This window comes from Mus musculus, chromosome 7 (assembly GCF_000001635.26).
Source record: "Mus musculus strain C57BL/6J chromosome 7, GRCm38.p6 C57BL/6J".
NCBI lineage: Eukaryota > Metazoa > Chordata > Mammalia > Rodentia > Muridae > Mus > Mus musculus.
Genome location: NC_000073.6, coordinates 14103383 through 14120660, shown reverse-complemented (window position 1 = coordinate 14120660; position 17278 = coordinate 14103383). Strand labels below are relative to the sequence as shown.

The following is a 17278-nucleotide window of genomic DNA, read 5'->3' as shown; positions in this document are numbered from 1 at the left end:
CTCAGGGTCCTCTCAGCAGGAGGAACAGTGACAGTGGCTGAACAATAGAATGATTAAGGAGGAAGGCTCCACCCTAGGTAATCTCCTTAGTGGGAGCAAGGTCAAGGTCTGGCTTAGCCTGCTTCAGGCTTGGGGAGGTTACAGTTTACCTCCTGTTGTTAATATTTTAAAAAAAGCTGGACTGAGGCATAAAATGTATTTATGCTCTATAGTCCTGCCTGGGAGTTATGGTGGCTGGTGGCCATGCCTGTCTTAGGAAATCTTAGATATTCCAGAACTATCCAGTTCCGTCTTGGAGGCTATGTGCAGCTTGTTTGTGTTATATTTCACACAAAACATGGCTCTGTGGTGTGTTATCAACAGCCATGGCCTTTTGGCATATACCTCTGTCCTAGATTGGTATTGTTCCGAGATCTGGGTGCCCATCATTGACTGTCCGGTCCTCATTAGCACACCTTATTCCCAATTCAGACCAAAGACACAATATGTACTTAAAATGCTTCTTCAATGAAGATTAATAACTGCCACCTGACCTCTTGGAGGCGAGGCTGCACACCTGCTGCAGTCAGGCTGAATGGTGTTAACTGACCTGCTTGAAAAACAAAGTAAAAAACAACTGTACAAAAGCTTCTTTAGGGAAGTCCAAGTACTCCATTCAATTGCAAATTAGCAAAGATCAAGTTTAGACTTAGAGCTCCCACTGTAGGGGAGGTGACTTTGAGAATCACAGAAAGGCTGTAACTTTCTGGGAGAGGAGGCTGTGCTCCAAATTAACTTTTTGGCTAAAGAGGATTTTTAGCTATAATCAAGGTCAGAGTCATACTTACTGGAAGATTCAGCATCTGTGTCCAGTTGACAAACTTTCAGGCAGCCATAGTGCTCTGTCTTCTTTTTGTGAAAAAACACAGACCGAGCCCTTTTTCCAGATTAGGACCAGGTCTGGACCCTTCCATTCATTAGTTAATGGGTCCTGCCACTTTACCATGGCATAAGAACTAGAAGTAACTGGATGCCAGTGGCGATCTGCTGCAGACTGTCCTTAAACATCAGTTTGCAAAAAAATTAGAACAAGTAAGACAAAAGGCAGATGTGCCTTTGGTGACCTTGGGGGATATAACAGCCCCTGTTTTGTTTTTAAAAGCCAATTTTTTAAAGTGTGATGAGCACGTTCAACTATTTCTTGTCCCATGGGGTTATAAGGAATTCTAGTTTTATGTTTGATGCCAAATTCTTTACAAAATGAAGTAAAATTTTTGCTAGAATAGGATGGCCCGTTATCTGTCTAAATAAGTTTAGGCAATCCCATGGCACTAAAGGATTGTAGGAATGTTCAATTACATTTTTGGAGGCTTCTCCAGTATGCAGAGAAGCAAAAAGAAATCCTGAACAAGTGTCAATACAAACATGTACATATTTTAACTTTCCAAATTCTGCATAATGAGTTACATCCATTTGCCAAATATGATTAAGCCTAAAACCTCTTGGATTAACTCCTAAAGGTGGCACTGGAGAAAATGTAATACATTTAGGACATTGTTTTACAATCATTCTTGCCTGGTCCTTAGTGATCCTATGTCAGCGGAGCCTTAAAGTATGGCTAGAGAGATGAAATTTTTCATGATCACGTTTGGCTGAAGCAACAGGATCTAAAATTAAGGCCTCTCCTATTAGAGCTCTGTAGATGCAATCATTGCCTTCAGCTAAAGGTCCAGGAAGACCAGAATGAGATCATATGTGGCCAATATGGAACAGGTGTTTTCGGGCAAGAATGATGTTTTGCAATTGTGAAAGCAAGGATCCTGCTGGCGTATTAGGGTTAAATGTACCACAAGTCTCCAATAAGGGTACCAATTGTGTAAAATATAAACTATCAGTAAAAATATTAAAAGCATCATTCACAGAATGAAAGATATTCAGTACTGCTGTTAATTCTGCTAATTGAGCTGAGAGGCCAGGAGTCTTTATGATTACCTGTTGATTATTTATAAGATATCCAGCTTGCCCTTTAAAGGAGCCATCAGTAAACACCAGAACAGCATTGTGTAAGGGTTGTAAAGAGGTCATATTAGGAAATATTACCTCATATACATTTAAAAATTTGATCAACCTATCTTGAGGGTAGTGGCTGTCTCTAGTTCCTTTAAACCCTATTTGAGCAAGCAACCAATCTGTACTGTGCTGTTTCAGCCAAGTGTCTTGACCTACGTTGTACGGATGAACAATAATATCTGGCTCTTTGCCAAAATAAGTTAGTGCCTGCTTCCTTCCAAGGATAAACTACTGCTTCATAATATGGCAAGATATTACGTTTAGGAGAAATCTTCGGATGTATCCATATTAGAGGAGACTTTTGCCATAACAATCCTGTAGGCATATGAATCGTATTAAAAATTAACAGAGTAATCTATATAAGTGACAAATTATTCTTCAATAGTTTGTTCCAGTTGTTTTAAGGCCTGCAATCCTTCTGAGGTTAAAGATCTCGGGGAGGTAGGATCAGGACTCCCTTTAAGAATACGAAATAAATGTTTCAACTTCCCTGTAGTACGCTTTAAATAAGGGCGAAGCCAAATTAATATCACCAAACAATTTTTGAAAATAATTCAAAGTCCTTAAGTTGTCTCTGTGAATAACTATTTTCTGGGGAAAAACAGTTTGATTAGTAACTCTAAAACCCAAATAATTATAAGTAAACCTTTACCAGCTAAAGATTTTTGTAAATCTCTATAACACAAAAGCAAATCCTGGGTGTCTTTTCCAGGCAACCCAGGATAAATTCTTAACTGTCCAAAAACAGTCTTCTTAAAGGAACAGTCGGCTCCACGTGGGCCAACGGTCAGCCAGGAGAAGAAAATTGACTTTATACAATAATGTTTTCTCTTGCCAAAGAATTGCTGTGGGCAAAGCTAATATTTAATTACCATTGATTATAATTGATAATAATTATAAAAGCTTTCTTTATTTTCTGCAAAGCCTTTTGTTCTTTACCAGTTAATTTGTGTCTCACTTAATAGCACCTAACAAAAGCTTAAGTTCTCCTGTGGTGAGTTTAGGTTGAGGTCTTAGCAAAATAAAATCTCCTGGAAGCTTTTGAAAATAAAGGTTTGAAGCAAATAAATTTTTCATTCTAGATTTTCTGTACCACAATTTTATAGTAAAAAATAAAACCCTAAGTATTAAAAAGATATTGCCTCTGAATCTTTTCTGGAGCAACAGCTACTCCCCAGAACTTAAAAGCTCCTTGTGTGAGAGCAAGGATTTAAAGTAAACTTCCCTTGAGAGGCATTAGCTAATAAAATACTTTCCACTTAGAAACAATATACAGTGAAAGATTCAAACTCTTAGCTTCTTGTATTGAAGCAGAGACACAAAGAATTTTTTGTACATGAGGTAAGGCTATATAAGCCATATCCAGAGGCAAAATTTTCCAGTGATTACAAGCAGACTAGAAGCAAGCTCTTTACAATTTTAAGGATGCAAAGGAAAAAACAAACTCTTAAATCTATAATAACTTTACATGAAGTAGGCAAGTCAAATTGCAATGTCCTGATCAATTCTACAGCCTGATTGACATTTTATAAACTTAGAATTTAAAGTTTATTTAGAACAACATCTGGGTAGATCTGCAAAGGTGCTCTTTTAACTAAAAGGAATTTTCCCTGAAGGCAAGGAGAGGCAAGTTTTGAGACCTTCCTTAGGCACCATTTGCAAGACAAAAGAAAGCCACACAAACCCCTGAAGAGGCTGTTTTGAGCTTAGTTCCTCTTGCCATGAGGACAGATTTCATAATTTTTAAGATTCTTTTGCAATATTAGACTATAACTACAACCTTGGGAAAGCAAAACTCAATTTCAAAACAACTTATCACCTTAGAATCAACATTAAAACTTCACTACCACGTTGCGAAATTTGGCTGCCAATTTATACCTATGAATGCATGACAGTGAAAGTTTCAATGCTTCATTAAAAAGACATTGCTTTAAATCTTATCTTTTTTAAAAACATTTTTATTAAGTATTTTCCTCATTTACATTTCCAATGCTATCTCAAAAGTCCCCCATACCCTCCCCCCACTCCCCTACCCACCCACTCCCACTTCTTGGCCCTGGCGTTCCCCTGTACTGAGGGATATATAAAGTTTGCATGACCAATGGGCCTCTCTTTCCACTGTTGGCCAGCTAGGCCATCTTCTGATACATATGCAGCTAGAAACAAGAGCTGGGGGAGCGGGGGAGGTGGTGGTGGTGGTGGTACTGGTTAATTCATATTGTTGTTCCACCTATAGGGTTGCAGATCCCTTTAGCTCCTTGAATACTTTCTCTAGCTCCTCCGTTGGGGGCCCTGTGATCTATCCAATAGCTGACTGTGAACATTTACTTCTGTGTTTGCTAGGCCCCAGCATAGTCTCACAAGAGACAGCTATATCAGGGTCCTTTCAGCAAAATTTTGCTAGTGTATGCAATGGTGTCTGCGCTTGACAACTGATTATGGGATGGATCCTCCGATATGGCAGTCTCTAGATAGTCCATCCTTTTGTCTCAGCTCCAAACTTTATCTCTGTAACTCATTCCATGGGTGTTTTGTTCCCAATTCTAAGAAGGGACAACGTATCTTTAATTCTACTTTCTAGGATAAGAATCACATAAAATATTATCTCTACTTAGGAGGCCTAGTTTTTTTGGCCTGCATTATGCCACATGTTTGAAAGACTCCAAACAGGAGTTACCAATTTAAAACTTACTTTCTAGTAACCAGTGTTACACCTTTTTGTTCATACCCAATAACTTATAAGCTAATACTCTTGTGATGAAGACACGCAGAGTATATTACATTTCTAAGACCAGTAAAATAAATAAATAAATAAATGAAGCGGCTACCTGAGTCTAATAAATTTAGATCAATCAAAGAATTTCAAACTTTCTAGCTATAATTATAAGACAAAAAGCACCTTGTCATTAGCTAAACACTATAATCATGATTGCAGAGAATTTTCTTAGGAAGGAACAACTACCAGCCTATTTGCTTTAAAACTGAGAGGTTGCAAACTCCCTTTCTTTGAGAGCAGCTTTTCCATCAGTGGCTCCCCTGCTGTGCCTGATCCTGGCTAAAGCCTGTGGCCAGTCTCTTGCTGAAGCAGCAGATAAAGTTTTAGCCATCTTTATTTTCCAACATGAAACACAGAACATTCAGTCATTCAGACAACTAGACATGAACTCACATGGATTGAACACATGAACGGTCACGTGCACCAGACATTAGACTAGACGTTAGACAACACAAAGAGAGCAGAGAACTTCTGCTGTAAGTGCCAGAGAGAAAAAGGCAGGGCGTCCCCCGAATTTTTCTCTGCTTCTGGGAGAGTTTCACAATACATTTTCCTCTATATCATTTTATTATTGCAGACCCTGTTTCTGCTGCCTGATGCAGCTTCTGACTGTGGACATCTGCCTGATTATTTAATTTAAACCCTTTTTCCTCTCGCCTAACGCAGTTTTAGAAAACTGCGGACAATCGCCTGATCAGTTCCTAGTTCTGATAATTCGCTGCTGACCTAAGTGAATCCAGTGCTGGGTGATCTCTGATTCAAGCTTAGCCTGTATCTTTCTGCACCTCCAGCAACACTTTACCCGTTGCTCACCATACACCCGATACAATTCTTTTCTTTTAATTCCCATGGAGCTCCATACCAAGCAGCGTTCCTTCAGCGTTTTTCTGCCATTCCTCGGGCCCCACATTCTGTTGGACACCAAACTGTTGGAAGTTGGCCTGCGGCTGACAAGAAAAGGGGTACACCTGGGAGGCAAGCCGGGGCTGAAAAGAGAGGGGAAACTAGGCAGTCAAGAGAAAGAATGGAGTTAAGTCAAGTTTCGGGGATGGGGGGGGGGGGGTGGAGGCCCATTCCCGCCAATTCATCCTTGGAGCCTGGAAGCAGCTGCAGGTGATAACTTGCAGGATAGGGTGTAGTCTCCAGAATAGCTCAGGGGCCTTTCAGCAGGAGGAACAGTGGCAGTGGCTGGACAATAGAGTGGTCAGGGAGGAAGGCTCCACCCTAGATAATCTCCTTAGTGGCAGCAAGGTCAAGGTTTGGCTTAGCCTGCTTCAGGCTGGGGGAGGTTACATGTGTGTGTTTTATCTGGATTTGGAAATTTTTGACTAGGGAAACTGAAGCTTAAAGAGATGAATTCTATATTTGGCAGGTTCTGGCATAGCCTCTCAGGAAACTACTCTATCCAGCTCCTGCCAGCATGTACTTCTTGGCATCAACAATAGTGTCTTGGTTTGGTTACTGAATATGGGATGGATCCCCAGATGGAGCATTATCTGTATTGTCTTTCTTTCAGTCTCTGCTCCACACTTTGTCTCTATGTTTCCTCCCATGATTTTTTTGTTTTCTCTTCTAAGAAGGATGGCAGTATCAACACTTTCGTCGTTCTTCTTCTAGAGCTTCATTTGGTCTGTGAATTGTATTTTGGTTATTCTGAGCTACTGGGCTAATATCCACTTATCAGGGAATGCATACCATTTGTATAGTTTTGTGATTGAGTTACCTCACTCAAGATGATATTTTCTATTTCTATCTATTTTCCTATGAATTTCAAGAAGTCATTGTTTTTTTTATAGATGAGTACTATGCCATCATGTAAATGCACCACCCTTTCTGTATCCTTTCCTCTGTTGAAGGACATCTGATTTGTTTCAAAATTCTGTCTCTTACAAATACAGCTACTATGAACATAGTGGACAATGTATCCTTGTTATATGTTGTAGCATCTTTTGGGTATAAGCTCAGGAGTGCTATAACTGGGTCCTCATGTAATACTACGTCCAGTTTCCTTAGAAACCACCAGACTGATTTCCAGAGTGGTTGTACAAGCTTGCAATCCCACCTGCAATGGAGAAGTGTTCCTTTTTTCCAGATCCTCACCAGAATCTCTGTCACCTGAGTTATTGATCTTAGCCATTCTGACTGGTGTGAGGTGGAATCTCAGTTTCATTTTCATTTTCATTTCCCTGATGACTGAGTATGTTGAACACTTTTTTTAGGTGCTTCTAGGCCACTCCATATTTCTCAGTCGAAAATTCTTTGTTTAGTTCTGTACCCCATTTGTAATAAGGTTATTTGTTACTATGGAGCCTAACTTTTTGAGTTCTTTGTATATATTGGACATTAGCTCTCTATCACATTTAGATCTTTCCCCAGTCTGTTGGTTGCCATTTTGTCCTAATGACCGTGTTCTTTGACTTACAAAACTTTACAGTTTTATGAGGTCCCATTTGTCAATTCTTTATCTTAGAGCATAAGCCATTTGTGTTCTGTTCAGGAACTTTTTTCTTGTGCCCATGTATTTGAGATTCTTCCCCACTTTCTCTTCTATAAGTTTCAATGTATATGGTTTTATGTGGAAGTTCTTGATATACTTGGAGTTAAGCTGTGTAAAAGGGGATAAGAATTGATTGATAGCCACTCTTCCACATTATGACAGCCAATTCAACCAGCATCATTTGTTCAACATGCTGTCTTTTTCCCAATGGATGATTTTAGAAGCTTTGCAAAAGATCAACTGAATATAGGAGTGTGGGTCCAATTTTGTGTTTACAATTCTATTCCATTAATCTACCAGCATTTCATTGTACCAATAGCATACAGTTGGGTTTGTTGTTGTTGTTTTGTTTTTAATCATTATTGCTCTATAATACAACTAGAGATCAGGAATGGTAATTCCCCCAGAAGTTCTTTTATTGTTGAGAATAATTTTTGCTATCCTTGGGAAGTAGGAGTGGATGGTTGGGTCAGGAAACACCTTTGCTGAATCAGTGGGAAGGAGATTGGATTGGAAGTTTCTAGGAAGAAAGTGGGAAGCTGTAAAAGGTGATAACATTTGAACTGTAAATAAAAAATATCCAACAAAAATACTTAAAATTTCTAAGAGGACTTAGATAGATGGCTCAGCTGTTAAGAGTACTGGCTGCTCTTGCAAAGGACCTAGGTTCAGTTCCCAACACCCACATGGTGTCTCACAACTGTCTGCAACTCTAGTCCCAGGGCATCCAACCCCCTTTTTCTTAATGTCTGTGGGTTTCAGTCCACATATGGTGTGCAAAAATGAATGCGTGAACTCAGACGTGCATAAATCAATATTTTTGAAGTTAAAAAAGATGAGATCTATAATAATTGGTTCAAATTATGAAGTTCCTTTTATTAAAAATGATTATTTATGGGCTGAAGTGGTGGCTCCATGGTTAAGAGCAATAACTGTTTTCCAGAGGTACTGAGTTCAATTCCCAGCAACAACATGGAGGCTCATGACCATTTGTAGTGGGATCCAATGCTTTTTGGTATATCTGAATACAGTGACAGTGTACTCCGTATATAAAATAAATAAATCTTTTTAAAAGAAATTATTTCTTTTAATTTGTTTCTTTTATGTTTTGAAATTATTATAATAAAATATAATTATGTACATCATTTCTCCCTCCCTTTTTCTCCCTCTGAAAACATTACTATATCCCCTTTTACTGTCTTTCTAATTTATGGTTTCTTTTTTCATTAATTCATGCTACATATAGATACATATACATATGAATATACATATATATTCCTATGTTCATGTATTCCTATATGGATATATATTTGCATGTTTCTAATGTATACAATATATATTCTTAAATAAATAAATAATCAATATATTCCTAAATAAATCTCTATATCCCAAAACACTTCAGTACATTCTTCTCAGTCACTACAGTATTACTTGTATGTATATTTTATAGGCTCAGCATTTGGTGTTGGATAACCAATTGTTATTGTAATCTTTAGAACTGTTGAATCAGTCTGTGTTTTTTTACACTATTAATGAACTAGTCATTTTGTTGTTCCAGTTTTACAAATCAAATAAAATTAGAAAATGGAAATTATGACTATAGATTTTTCACTTGTGTATATGTTTTCCCCACATAAAAATAACAAATGTTTTTAGAAACCATTAGATAATTGAATATTTCATGTAAATTATGACAGTTAAAAGGTGAGGAATAACTGTTGACTTTCATTTACATTTTTTGTCCCTTCAAGGCGATCTATCTCATCAGAAATCCCAGAGATATTCTTGTGTCTGGTTACTTTTTCTATGGTAACACAAACCTTGTGAAGAATCCAGGATCACTCAGAACTTATTTTGAATGGTTCCTCAAAGGAAATGGTGAGTATCCTGTGAAATATAGGAGGTGGGGGAAACTCAGAGACTTTTATTTCATTAATTAATTTATTAATTAATAAATTTATTTATTCATGTTATATATTATAAATTTATCTATTCATATTATATCACAATATACAGCACCACTCTCCTCTTAATGACCCCTACTCACAGCTCCTATTCCCATCCTCTGCTCCTCTGAGAAGGGATAGGTGCTCCTAGGGTACCTCCCTACCATGACACATCAATTTTCCCCAGGACTTGGTGTGTCTTCTCCCAGTGAGACAAGACAAGAGGAATGGGATCCACAGACAGGAAACAGATTAAGGGAGAGACCCAGCTCCCGTTGTTTGGAGACCTGCTCAAAGACCAAGTTGCTCATCTGCTACATATGTGCAGGGCCCCTAGTTCTAGCTCATGATAGCTTTTTGGTTGGTGGTTCAGTTACTAAGAGTGCTAAAAGTTCCAGGTTAGTTGACTCTTCTGGTCTTCATCTGGAGTTCTTAACCCTGTTGGGTTCCTCAATCCTTTCTCCAACTTTTCCAAAATACTTCCAGAACTCTAACTAATGTTTGGCTGTGGACTTGTACATCTCTTTTACTCAGCTGCTGCATGGAGCCTCTCATACTATTCTGGGATCATGCATGCATGAGCATCAGTAATAGTGTCATGGATTGTTTCTTGCCCATGGTGTGTGTCTCAATTTTGGCCAGTCATTGATTGCCCATTCTTTCCATCTCTGCTCCATCTTTGTTGCTGGACATCTTGTAGTTAGGACACCTTTGGGGCCAAAGGTTTTCTGAATGAGTTGCTATTCTTATCCCTCCACTGAGAATCCTACCTGCCTAATGGAGGTGGCACTTCAGGCTCCATGTCACTTACTGTTAAGAGTTTCATATTGAGACACCACCATAGAGACTCTGGAGTCTCCCCAGTTCCAAGTCTCAGAGTATTTTTTTAAAGACAAAGTGAAAGAAAGCTTAGGTTGGCCTTGAATTCTCTATATACCTTGGGAAGACCTTGAAGTATGGTTCCTTCTTCTCCTACGTCTTGAGTTCTAAGATTACAAGCACCTACTGTATACTCTGCTTATTTTTCGTTGGGGCTCAACCACACAATTTCATGTATGATATCTAACTTGCCTGCATCTCTAGACCTTTAATATTCTGTAGGCTCCATTTTTATCTCTCTACATTCAACAAGTCTATGGGCCCAGTACTCATCATCATTTCAACACTGATTGTGAAGTCTTTCTGTTCTCACAATCACCACAGTACAGAACACAGTCACAAATTGTCCCATGTCATAATATTTAAGCACCATTTGGAGTGTCCAGTCTTTACAAACCTAATCTTGATGTTGACACCAGTCATCCTTTGAGTAAGAAATGACCCACATAGGCCCCCAAATTTCAACACTTGATCCCAATTGGATGCACTTTTTCAGAATGTTTATGAGGCACAGCCTAGTTGGAGAAAGTATTCCATTCAAGGTTGGCTTTGAGAGAATAAACACTCAAACCAATTCCAGTGTACTCCATTTGTTTCCTGCATATAGTTGAGGAAATGAAATCCCAGCTTTCCCTTCCTATAGTTGTGCATGACACAAATGAGCTCTCTCTTCCTTAAGTTGCCTTTGATCATGGTGTTTTATCACAGAACAGAAAAATAACAAATGCTTCTTTCTTCCTACCATGCTTCCCATTTGTAGATTTTCTTAGTCTTATATATTGCATCTTATATATTGGCCTGATAATCCAGCATTTCCTTAAAAGGCATCTTTCTAAATATTGTAAATCCTAATCTCCTATTTGTCTCTAAAATATTTACAGAGTTACGGTAGGGAATTTTGATACACTGTTTTGATTTAAATTGTTATTGAAATATATTAATCACCCATAATAAAGTGTTTTATTATTGATGTTTCCATACATGTATTCGGAGATTTTGATCTCAATATAGCCGATTTACCATTCTTGCCTTTTTTCCATTCTGGCTGATTCTAATCCTTTTTCCAACTACCTCTTTCTATTTTTTTTTTTAACTTTTATATGTTTTCTTTATGTACATTTAAAATGTCATCCCCTTTCCTAGTTTCCCTTCTGAAAATCACCTATACCCTCCCCGCTCTCCAAGCCACACACTGCTCCCCAAGCCACACACTCCCATTCCAGGTCCTGGCATTCCTCTATACAGGGGTACAGAGCCTTCACAGGACCAAGGGCCTCTCCTCACATTGATGACTGACCAGGCCATCCTATGCTACGTATACAGCTAAAGCCACAATTTCCACCATTTATTTTCTTTGATTGGTGGTATAGCTCCAAGAAGCTTTGGGGTATTGGTTAGTGCATATTGATGTTCCTTCAGACACCTTCAGCTCCCTGGGTACTTTCACTATCTCCTTCATTGGGAACCCTGTGCTCCATCCAATGGATGTCTGTAGGCATCCACTTCAGTATTTGCCAGGAACTGACAGAGCCTCACAGGAGACAGCTATATCAGGCTTCTGTCAGCAAGTTCTTGTTGGCATCTACCATTTTATCTGTGTTTGATGGTGGTTTATGGAATGGATCCCCAAGTGGGGCAGTCTCTGAATGATCTTTCCTCAGTCTCTGCTCTGAAATTTGCCTCTGTAACTCCTTCCATGGGTATATTGTTCCCCCTTCTGAGAAAGATTCTGAGTTTCTGAGTAATATCCACTTATCAGTGAGTGCATATCATGTGTGTTCCTTTGTGATTGGGTTACCTCACTTAGGATGACATCCTCCCCATCCATCTATTTATCTAGGAATTTCATAAATCTTTTGTTTATAATAGCAGTGTAGTACTCCATTCTGTAAATTTATCACATTTTCTGTATCCATTCCTCTGTTTGAAGTTTCTTTATAATAAACTTAAAATGCTTAAAAATTTTATAAGAACTTTTTTTGAAAAAATTAAAAAGAAATTGTGGAAAAAAGAGAAACACTGGTTGTAGTTCACACTTGTACCATCACTATTGAAATCACTGTGGAGTTCACTCAAACAGCTGAGAACTCATTTTCATGTAACCCATCTGTCCAAAATAAAGTGCATACTCATACACTGTATACTATTACACCATATATATATATATATATATATATATATATATATATATATATATATATATATATGAGAGAGAGAGAGAGAGAGAGACAGAGAGAGACAGAGAGAGAAAGAATGTATACTATTATATACTTAAGTGTACACTACTATATAATTAGATGTATAATAATACATACTTAGGAATATGTGACTATGTAGTTAGGTATATGTTCCTAAATACTTAGATATATAATACTAATAGACAGCTGAACATCTGTGCTCATTACAACTCTACCCACAAAAGCCAGGAAACAGGTTCAGCCTGTATGCCCATCAACTGAAAATTAGATAATAAAATTGTAATGTGTGTACCCTACACAATGAAATTTCATTCAGGTATAAAAATGAATTTTGAGCTTCTTAGGAAAGTAGATGCAATTGGAAAATATACTTAATGAGGTAACACAGACACAGATAAACAAACAGTATTTGTTGTTAGTCATATGTATATCCTACATAATTTCTTATTGTGTTGAAATCAAAGTCCATATAAAGGACAGAAATTCAGCAAGGAGCCATTTGAAGGAGTACAAGAAACAGACATTCCAAAATACTTATAATATGAGAGTAGAGGAATGAATATGAGAGTGGGGTGGTATAAGCAAAGATGGGGGTAAGATAAAGGATATAAGTAATCAAAACAAGAGTATATGAAAATGCCTTATGAAAACTAACTTGTTTGAAAGCTCATTAATATATTAGTCAAGAAACATTATATAGGTAGAAAATACTGCTTGTAGAAGCCATAGCTTGTTAAATGAAAACTCCACTGTTAATATTGGAAGACATCCCTCCCTAGGAGATTTTGCCTGGAAAATGCCCGAGGATTAAATTAATATGGGCAATTGTCACTGTTGTCAGCTGCCCATCAAAAAGTAGTTGGTAAGACACTATTGCTAAGGACATCCTTATATGCTTGTCATAGGACATAAAGGAAGCATGCTGGGAGTAGGCTGTACTATGCCTTCCTGCTGAAAAGCCCTCACAGTGTCAGTCAGGATGTTATTAGGAGATTGCCATTAACACTTACTCAACTGTGAACACTGTAATCTATACTTCAACCATCTTCACAAGATATGCTTAATAATGGCTATTGTCTTCTGGGGTAAACAGTCATTTTTCAGTTCATTGAGAAGAATTCACATCATGTTTATTCAACATGGTTAAATATCCACGTTGTTGAGGGAATAGATCATAGTGTTGAAGCTGTCATTGTTATTCTGGTAAATGGATATAATGGGAACATCAACTTGTCTTCTAAGTAACCATGATGTTCTGCTTATATAGCTCTACCATCAACTTGATTAAAAAGTGCTTCTTGTAATAGGCAATGGTAATTTCAGAGACTCAAAACTAGCCAAAGTGCTGAGAATAAGTACCCTTTTAGTGCTCACCATAAGTGAGACATCTATAGCCCATAGTATAAATTTAGGAAACATCAAGGAAGAAGGTATGATTTTAGAGCCTAAGATGGGATAGAATGATGTGGAACATTGATTTCTAGATATGACTTGGTCACAGCAATCTTGAACTCATATTATCTGTGATTACTGCTCAAAACTTCCAAAATTTTGCCCTTCAATGTTCTATCAAGGAGAGAGGAGGTACTCCCAAACCCCTATCCATTTCTTGAGGATTTATAGGCAGTTAACAGTAGATAGGATAGGGGCAGGGCTCATGAGACCTCCCTCCTTCCAGCCTCTATATTATGTTAGTGGCTTCTAGTGGAGGGAGGTCATTTTTCAGTAGAATAGCTATTGATAATACCCATGTTAATAAAAATGACTCCTTTCCTTTGCTCCAGTAACAAACCCTAATGGAACTCAATGGGTAAAACACACACACACACACACACACACACACACACACACACACACACACACACACAAAGAAAAGGAATATGAAAGTAGAAAAGAGAGGTAGTAAAACTTCTTGAGTTCTTTATACATATTGGATAATAGCCCCCTATCTGCTTTAGGATTGGTACATATCTTTTCCCAATCTCTTGGTTGCCTTTTGGTCTTATTGACAGTGTCCTTTGCTTTAAAGAAGCTTTAAAATTTTATGTTAATTCTTGATATTATAGCACAAGCCATTGGTGTTCTGTTCAGGGATCTTCCCCCTGTGCCCAACCCTTTGAGGATCATCCCCACTTTCTGCTCTATAAGTTTCAGTGTCCCTGGTTTTATGTGGAGTCCTTTGATCCACTTATACTGGAGCTTTTTACAAGGAGATAAGAATGGGTCAATTAGCATTCTTCTAACATGGTAACTGCCAGTTGAGCCAACACCAATTTTTGAAGATTCAGTCTCCTTTCCACTGGATGGTTTTAGCTCCTTTGTCAAAGATCAAGTGACCTTAGTCGTGTGGGTTCATTTCTGGGTCTTCAATTCTGTCCCATTGATCTACCTGTCTGTCACTGTACCAGTACCATGCAGTTTTTATCACAATTGCTCTGTAGTACAGCTTGAAGTCAGGGATTTTGATTCCACAAGAGGTTCTTTATTTGTTGAGAATAGCTTTTGCTATCTTAGGATTTTTGTTATTCCAGATGAATTTGCAAATTGCTCTTTCTACCTGAGTGAAGAATTAACTTGGAATTTTAAGGGGGATTGCATTTAATCTGTAGATTGCTTTTGGCAAGATAGACATTTCGACTATATTAATCATGGCAATCATGAGCATGGGAGGTCACTCCATGATCTGAGATTTCCACTGATTTCTTTCTTCAGAGACTTGAAGTCCTTAACATACATATCTTTCACTTCTTTATTTAGAATCACACCAAGGTATTTTATATTATTTTTGACTACTTTAAAGAGTGTTATTTCCTTAAATTCTTTCTCAGCCTGTTTATCCTTTGTCTAGGGACAGGACACTGATTTGAGTTGATTTTATATCCAGCTAATGCACTGAAGTTGTTTATCAGGTTTAGGAATTCTCTGGTAGAATGTTTAAGGTCACTTTTATATATTATCTACAAATAGTGATATTTTGACTTCTTCCTTTCCATTTGTATTTTTTGATCTCCATTTTTTTTTTTTTTGGTATAATTGCTCTGGCTAGACTTCAAGTACTATATTGAACAGGTAGGGAAAGAGTGAGCAGTCATTTTTAGTCCCTGCTTTTAGTGGGATTGCTCCCATTTTCTCACCATTTAGTTTGATGTTGGCTATTGATTTCCTGTATATTGCTTTTATTATGTTAAGGTATGGGCCTTGAATTCCTGATCTTTTTAAGACTTTTATCATTAAGCAGTGTTGGACTTTGTCGAATGCTTTCTCAGCATCCAATGAGATGATCATGTGGTTTTTTTGTGTGTGTTTGAGTTTGTCTATATAGGGGATTATGTTGATGGATTTCTGTATATTGAACCATCGCTGCATCCCTGGGATGAAGCCTACTTGATCATGATGGATATACATTTTGATGTGTTCTTGGATTTGGTTTGTAAGAATTTTATTAATTATTTTTACATGGATACTCATAAGGGAAATTGGTCTGCAGTTCTCTTTCTTTGTTGGATCTTTGTGTGGTTTAGGTATCAGAGTAATTGTGGCATCATATAATGAATTGGGTAGAGTACCTTCTGTTTCTATTTTGTGGAGTAGTTTGAGGAGTAATGGAAACACGCCTTCTTTGAAGGTCTGATAGACCTCTGCACTAAACCCATCTGGTCCTGGGTTGTTTTTGGTTGGGAGACTATTAATGACTATTTCTATTTCTTTATGGGATTGGGGACTGTTTAGAATGTTAATCTGATTTTGATTTAACCATGGTACCTGGTATCTGTCTAAAAAACTGTCCATTTCAGCCAGGTCTTCCAGTTTTGTTAAGTATAGACTTTGTTGTAGGATCTGATGATTTTTTTGGATTTCCTCAGATTCTGTTGTTATACCTCCCTTTTCATTTCTGATTTTGTTAATTAGGATACTGTCCCTATGCCCTGTAGTTAGTCTGGCTAAGGGTTTATCTATCTTGTTAATTTTCTCAAAGAACCAACTCCTGATTTGGTTAATTCTTTGTACAGTTCTTTTTGTTTTCACTTGGTTGATTTCAGTCTTGAGTTTGATTATTTCCTGCCATCTTCTCCTCTTGGGTCATTTTGTTCCTTTTGTTCTAGAGTTTTAGGTGTGCAGTCTAGCTGCTAGTGTATGTTCGCTTCAGGTATTTTTTCTTTTCTTTTCTTTTCTTTTTTTTTTTTTTTGGAGGCCCTCAGGGCTATGAGTTTTCCTCATATGACTGCTTTCACTGTGTCCCATAAGTTTTGGTATGTTGTAGCTTCATTTTCATTAAACTCTAAAAAGTATTTAATTTCTTTCTTTATTTTTTCCTTGAGAGAGATATCATCGAGGGGAGCATTGTTCAGCTTCCACGTGTATGTTGTTATTAAAGATCAGTCTTAATCCATGGAGATCTGATAGGGTGCATGGGATTAAGTCCATATTTATTGTATCTGCTAAGGTCTGTTTTGTGACTGACTATATAGTCAGTTTTGGAGAAGGTACCATGACATGTTAAGAAGAAGGTATATTCTTTAATTTTTGAATGAAATATGTATAGATATCAGTTAATTACATTTGTTTCATAACTTCTGTTAGTTTTACTGTGTCTCTGTTTATTTTCTGTTTCTGTTTCTAGGATCTGTCCATTGATGAGAGTGGAATGTTGAAGTGTCCCACTATTATTGTGTGAGGTATAATGTGTGCTTTGAGTTATAGCAAAGTTTCTCTAATGAATGTGGATGCCCTTGCATTTGGAAGATAGATGTTTATAATTTAGAGTTCATCTTTGTAAATTTTACCTTTGATGAGTACGCAGTGTCCCTCCTTATCTTTTTTGAGAATTTAGTTTGAACGTTTATTTTATGTGATATTAGAATGGCCACTCCAGCTTGTTTCTTGGGACCATTTGCTTGGAAAATTGTTTTCCAGCCTTTTACTCTGAGGTATT

The 17278-nt window shown here is 37.5% G+C and overlaps 1 protein-coding gene across 1 annotated transcript in view; it reads left to right on the top strand.

Annotated features, from left to right (window-relative positions):
• Nucleotides 1-17278, top strand: part of Sult2a3 (sulfotransferase family 2A, dehydroepiandrosterone (DHEA)-preferring, member 3) — a 55494-nt gene that overhangs the window by 2388 nt on the left and 35828 nt on the right. The window contains exon 3 of the mRNA NM_001101586.3: nt 9074-9200. Within this exon, the coding sequence (NP_001095056.2) occupies nt 9074-9200 (127 nt within the window). The remainder of the gene's footprint in view (nt 1-9073; nt 9201-17278) is intronic.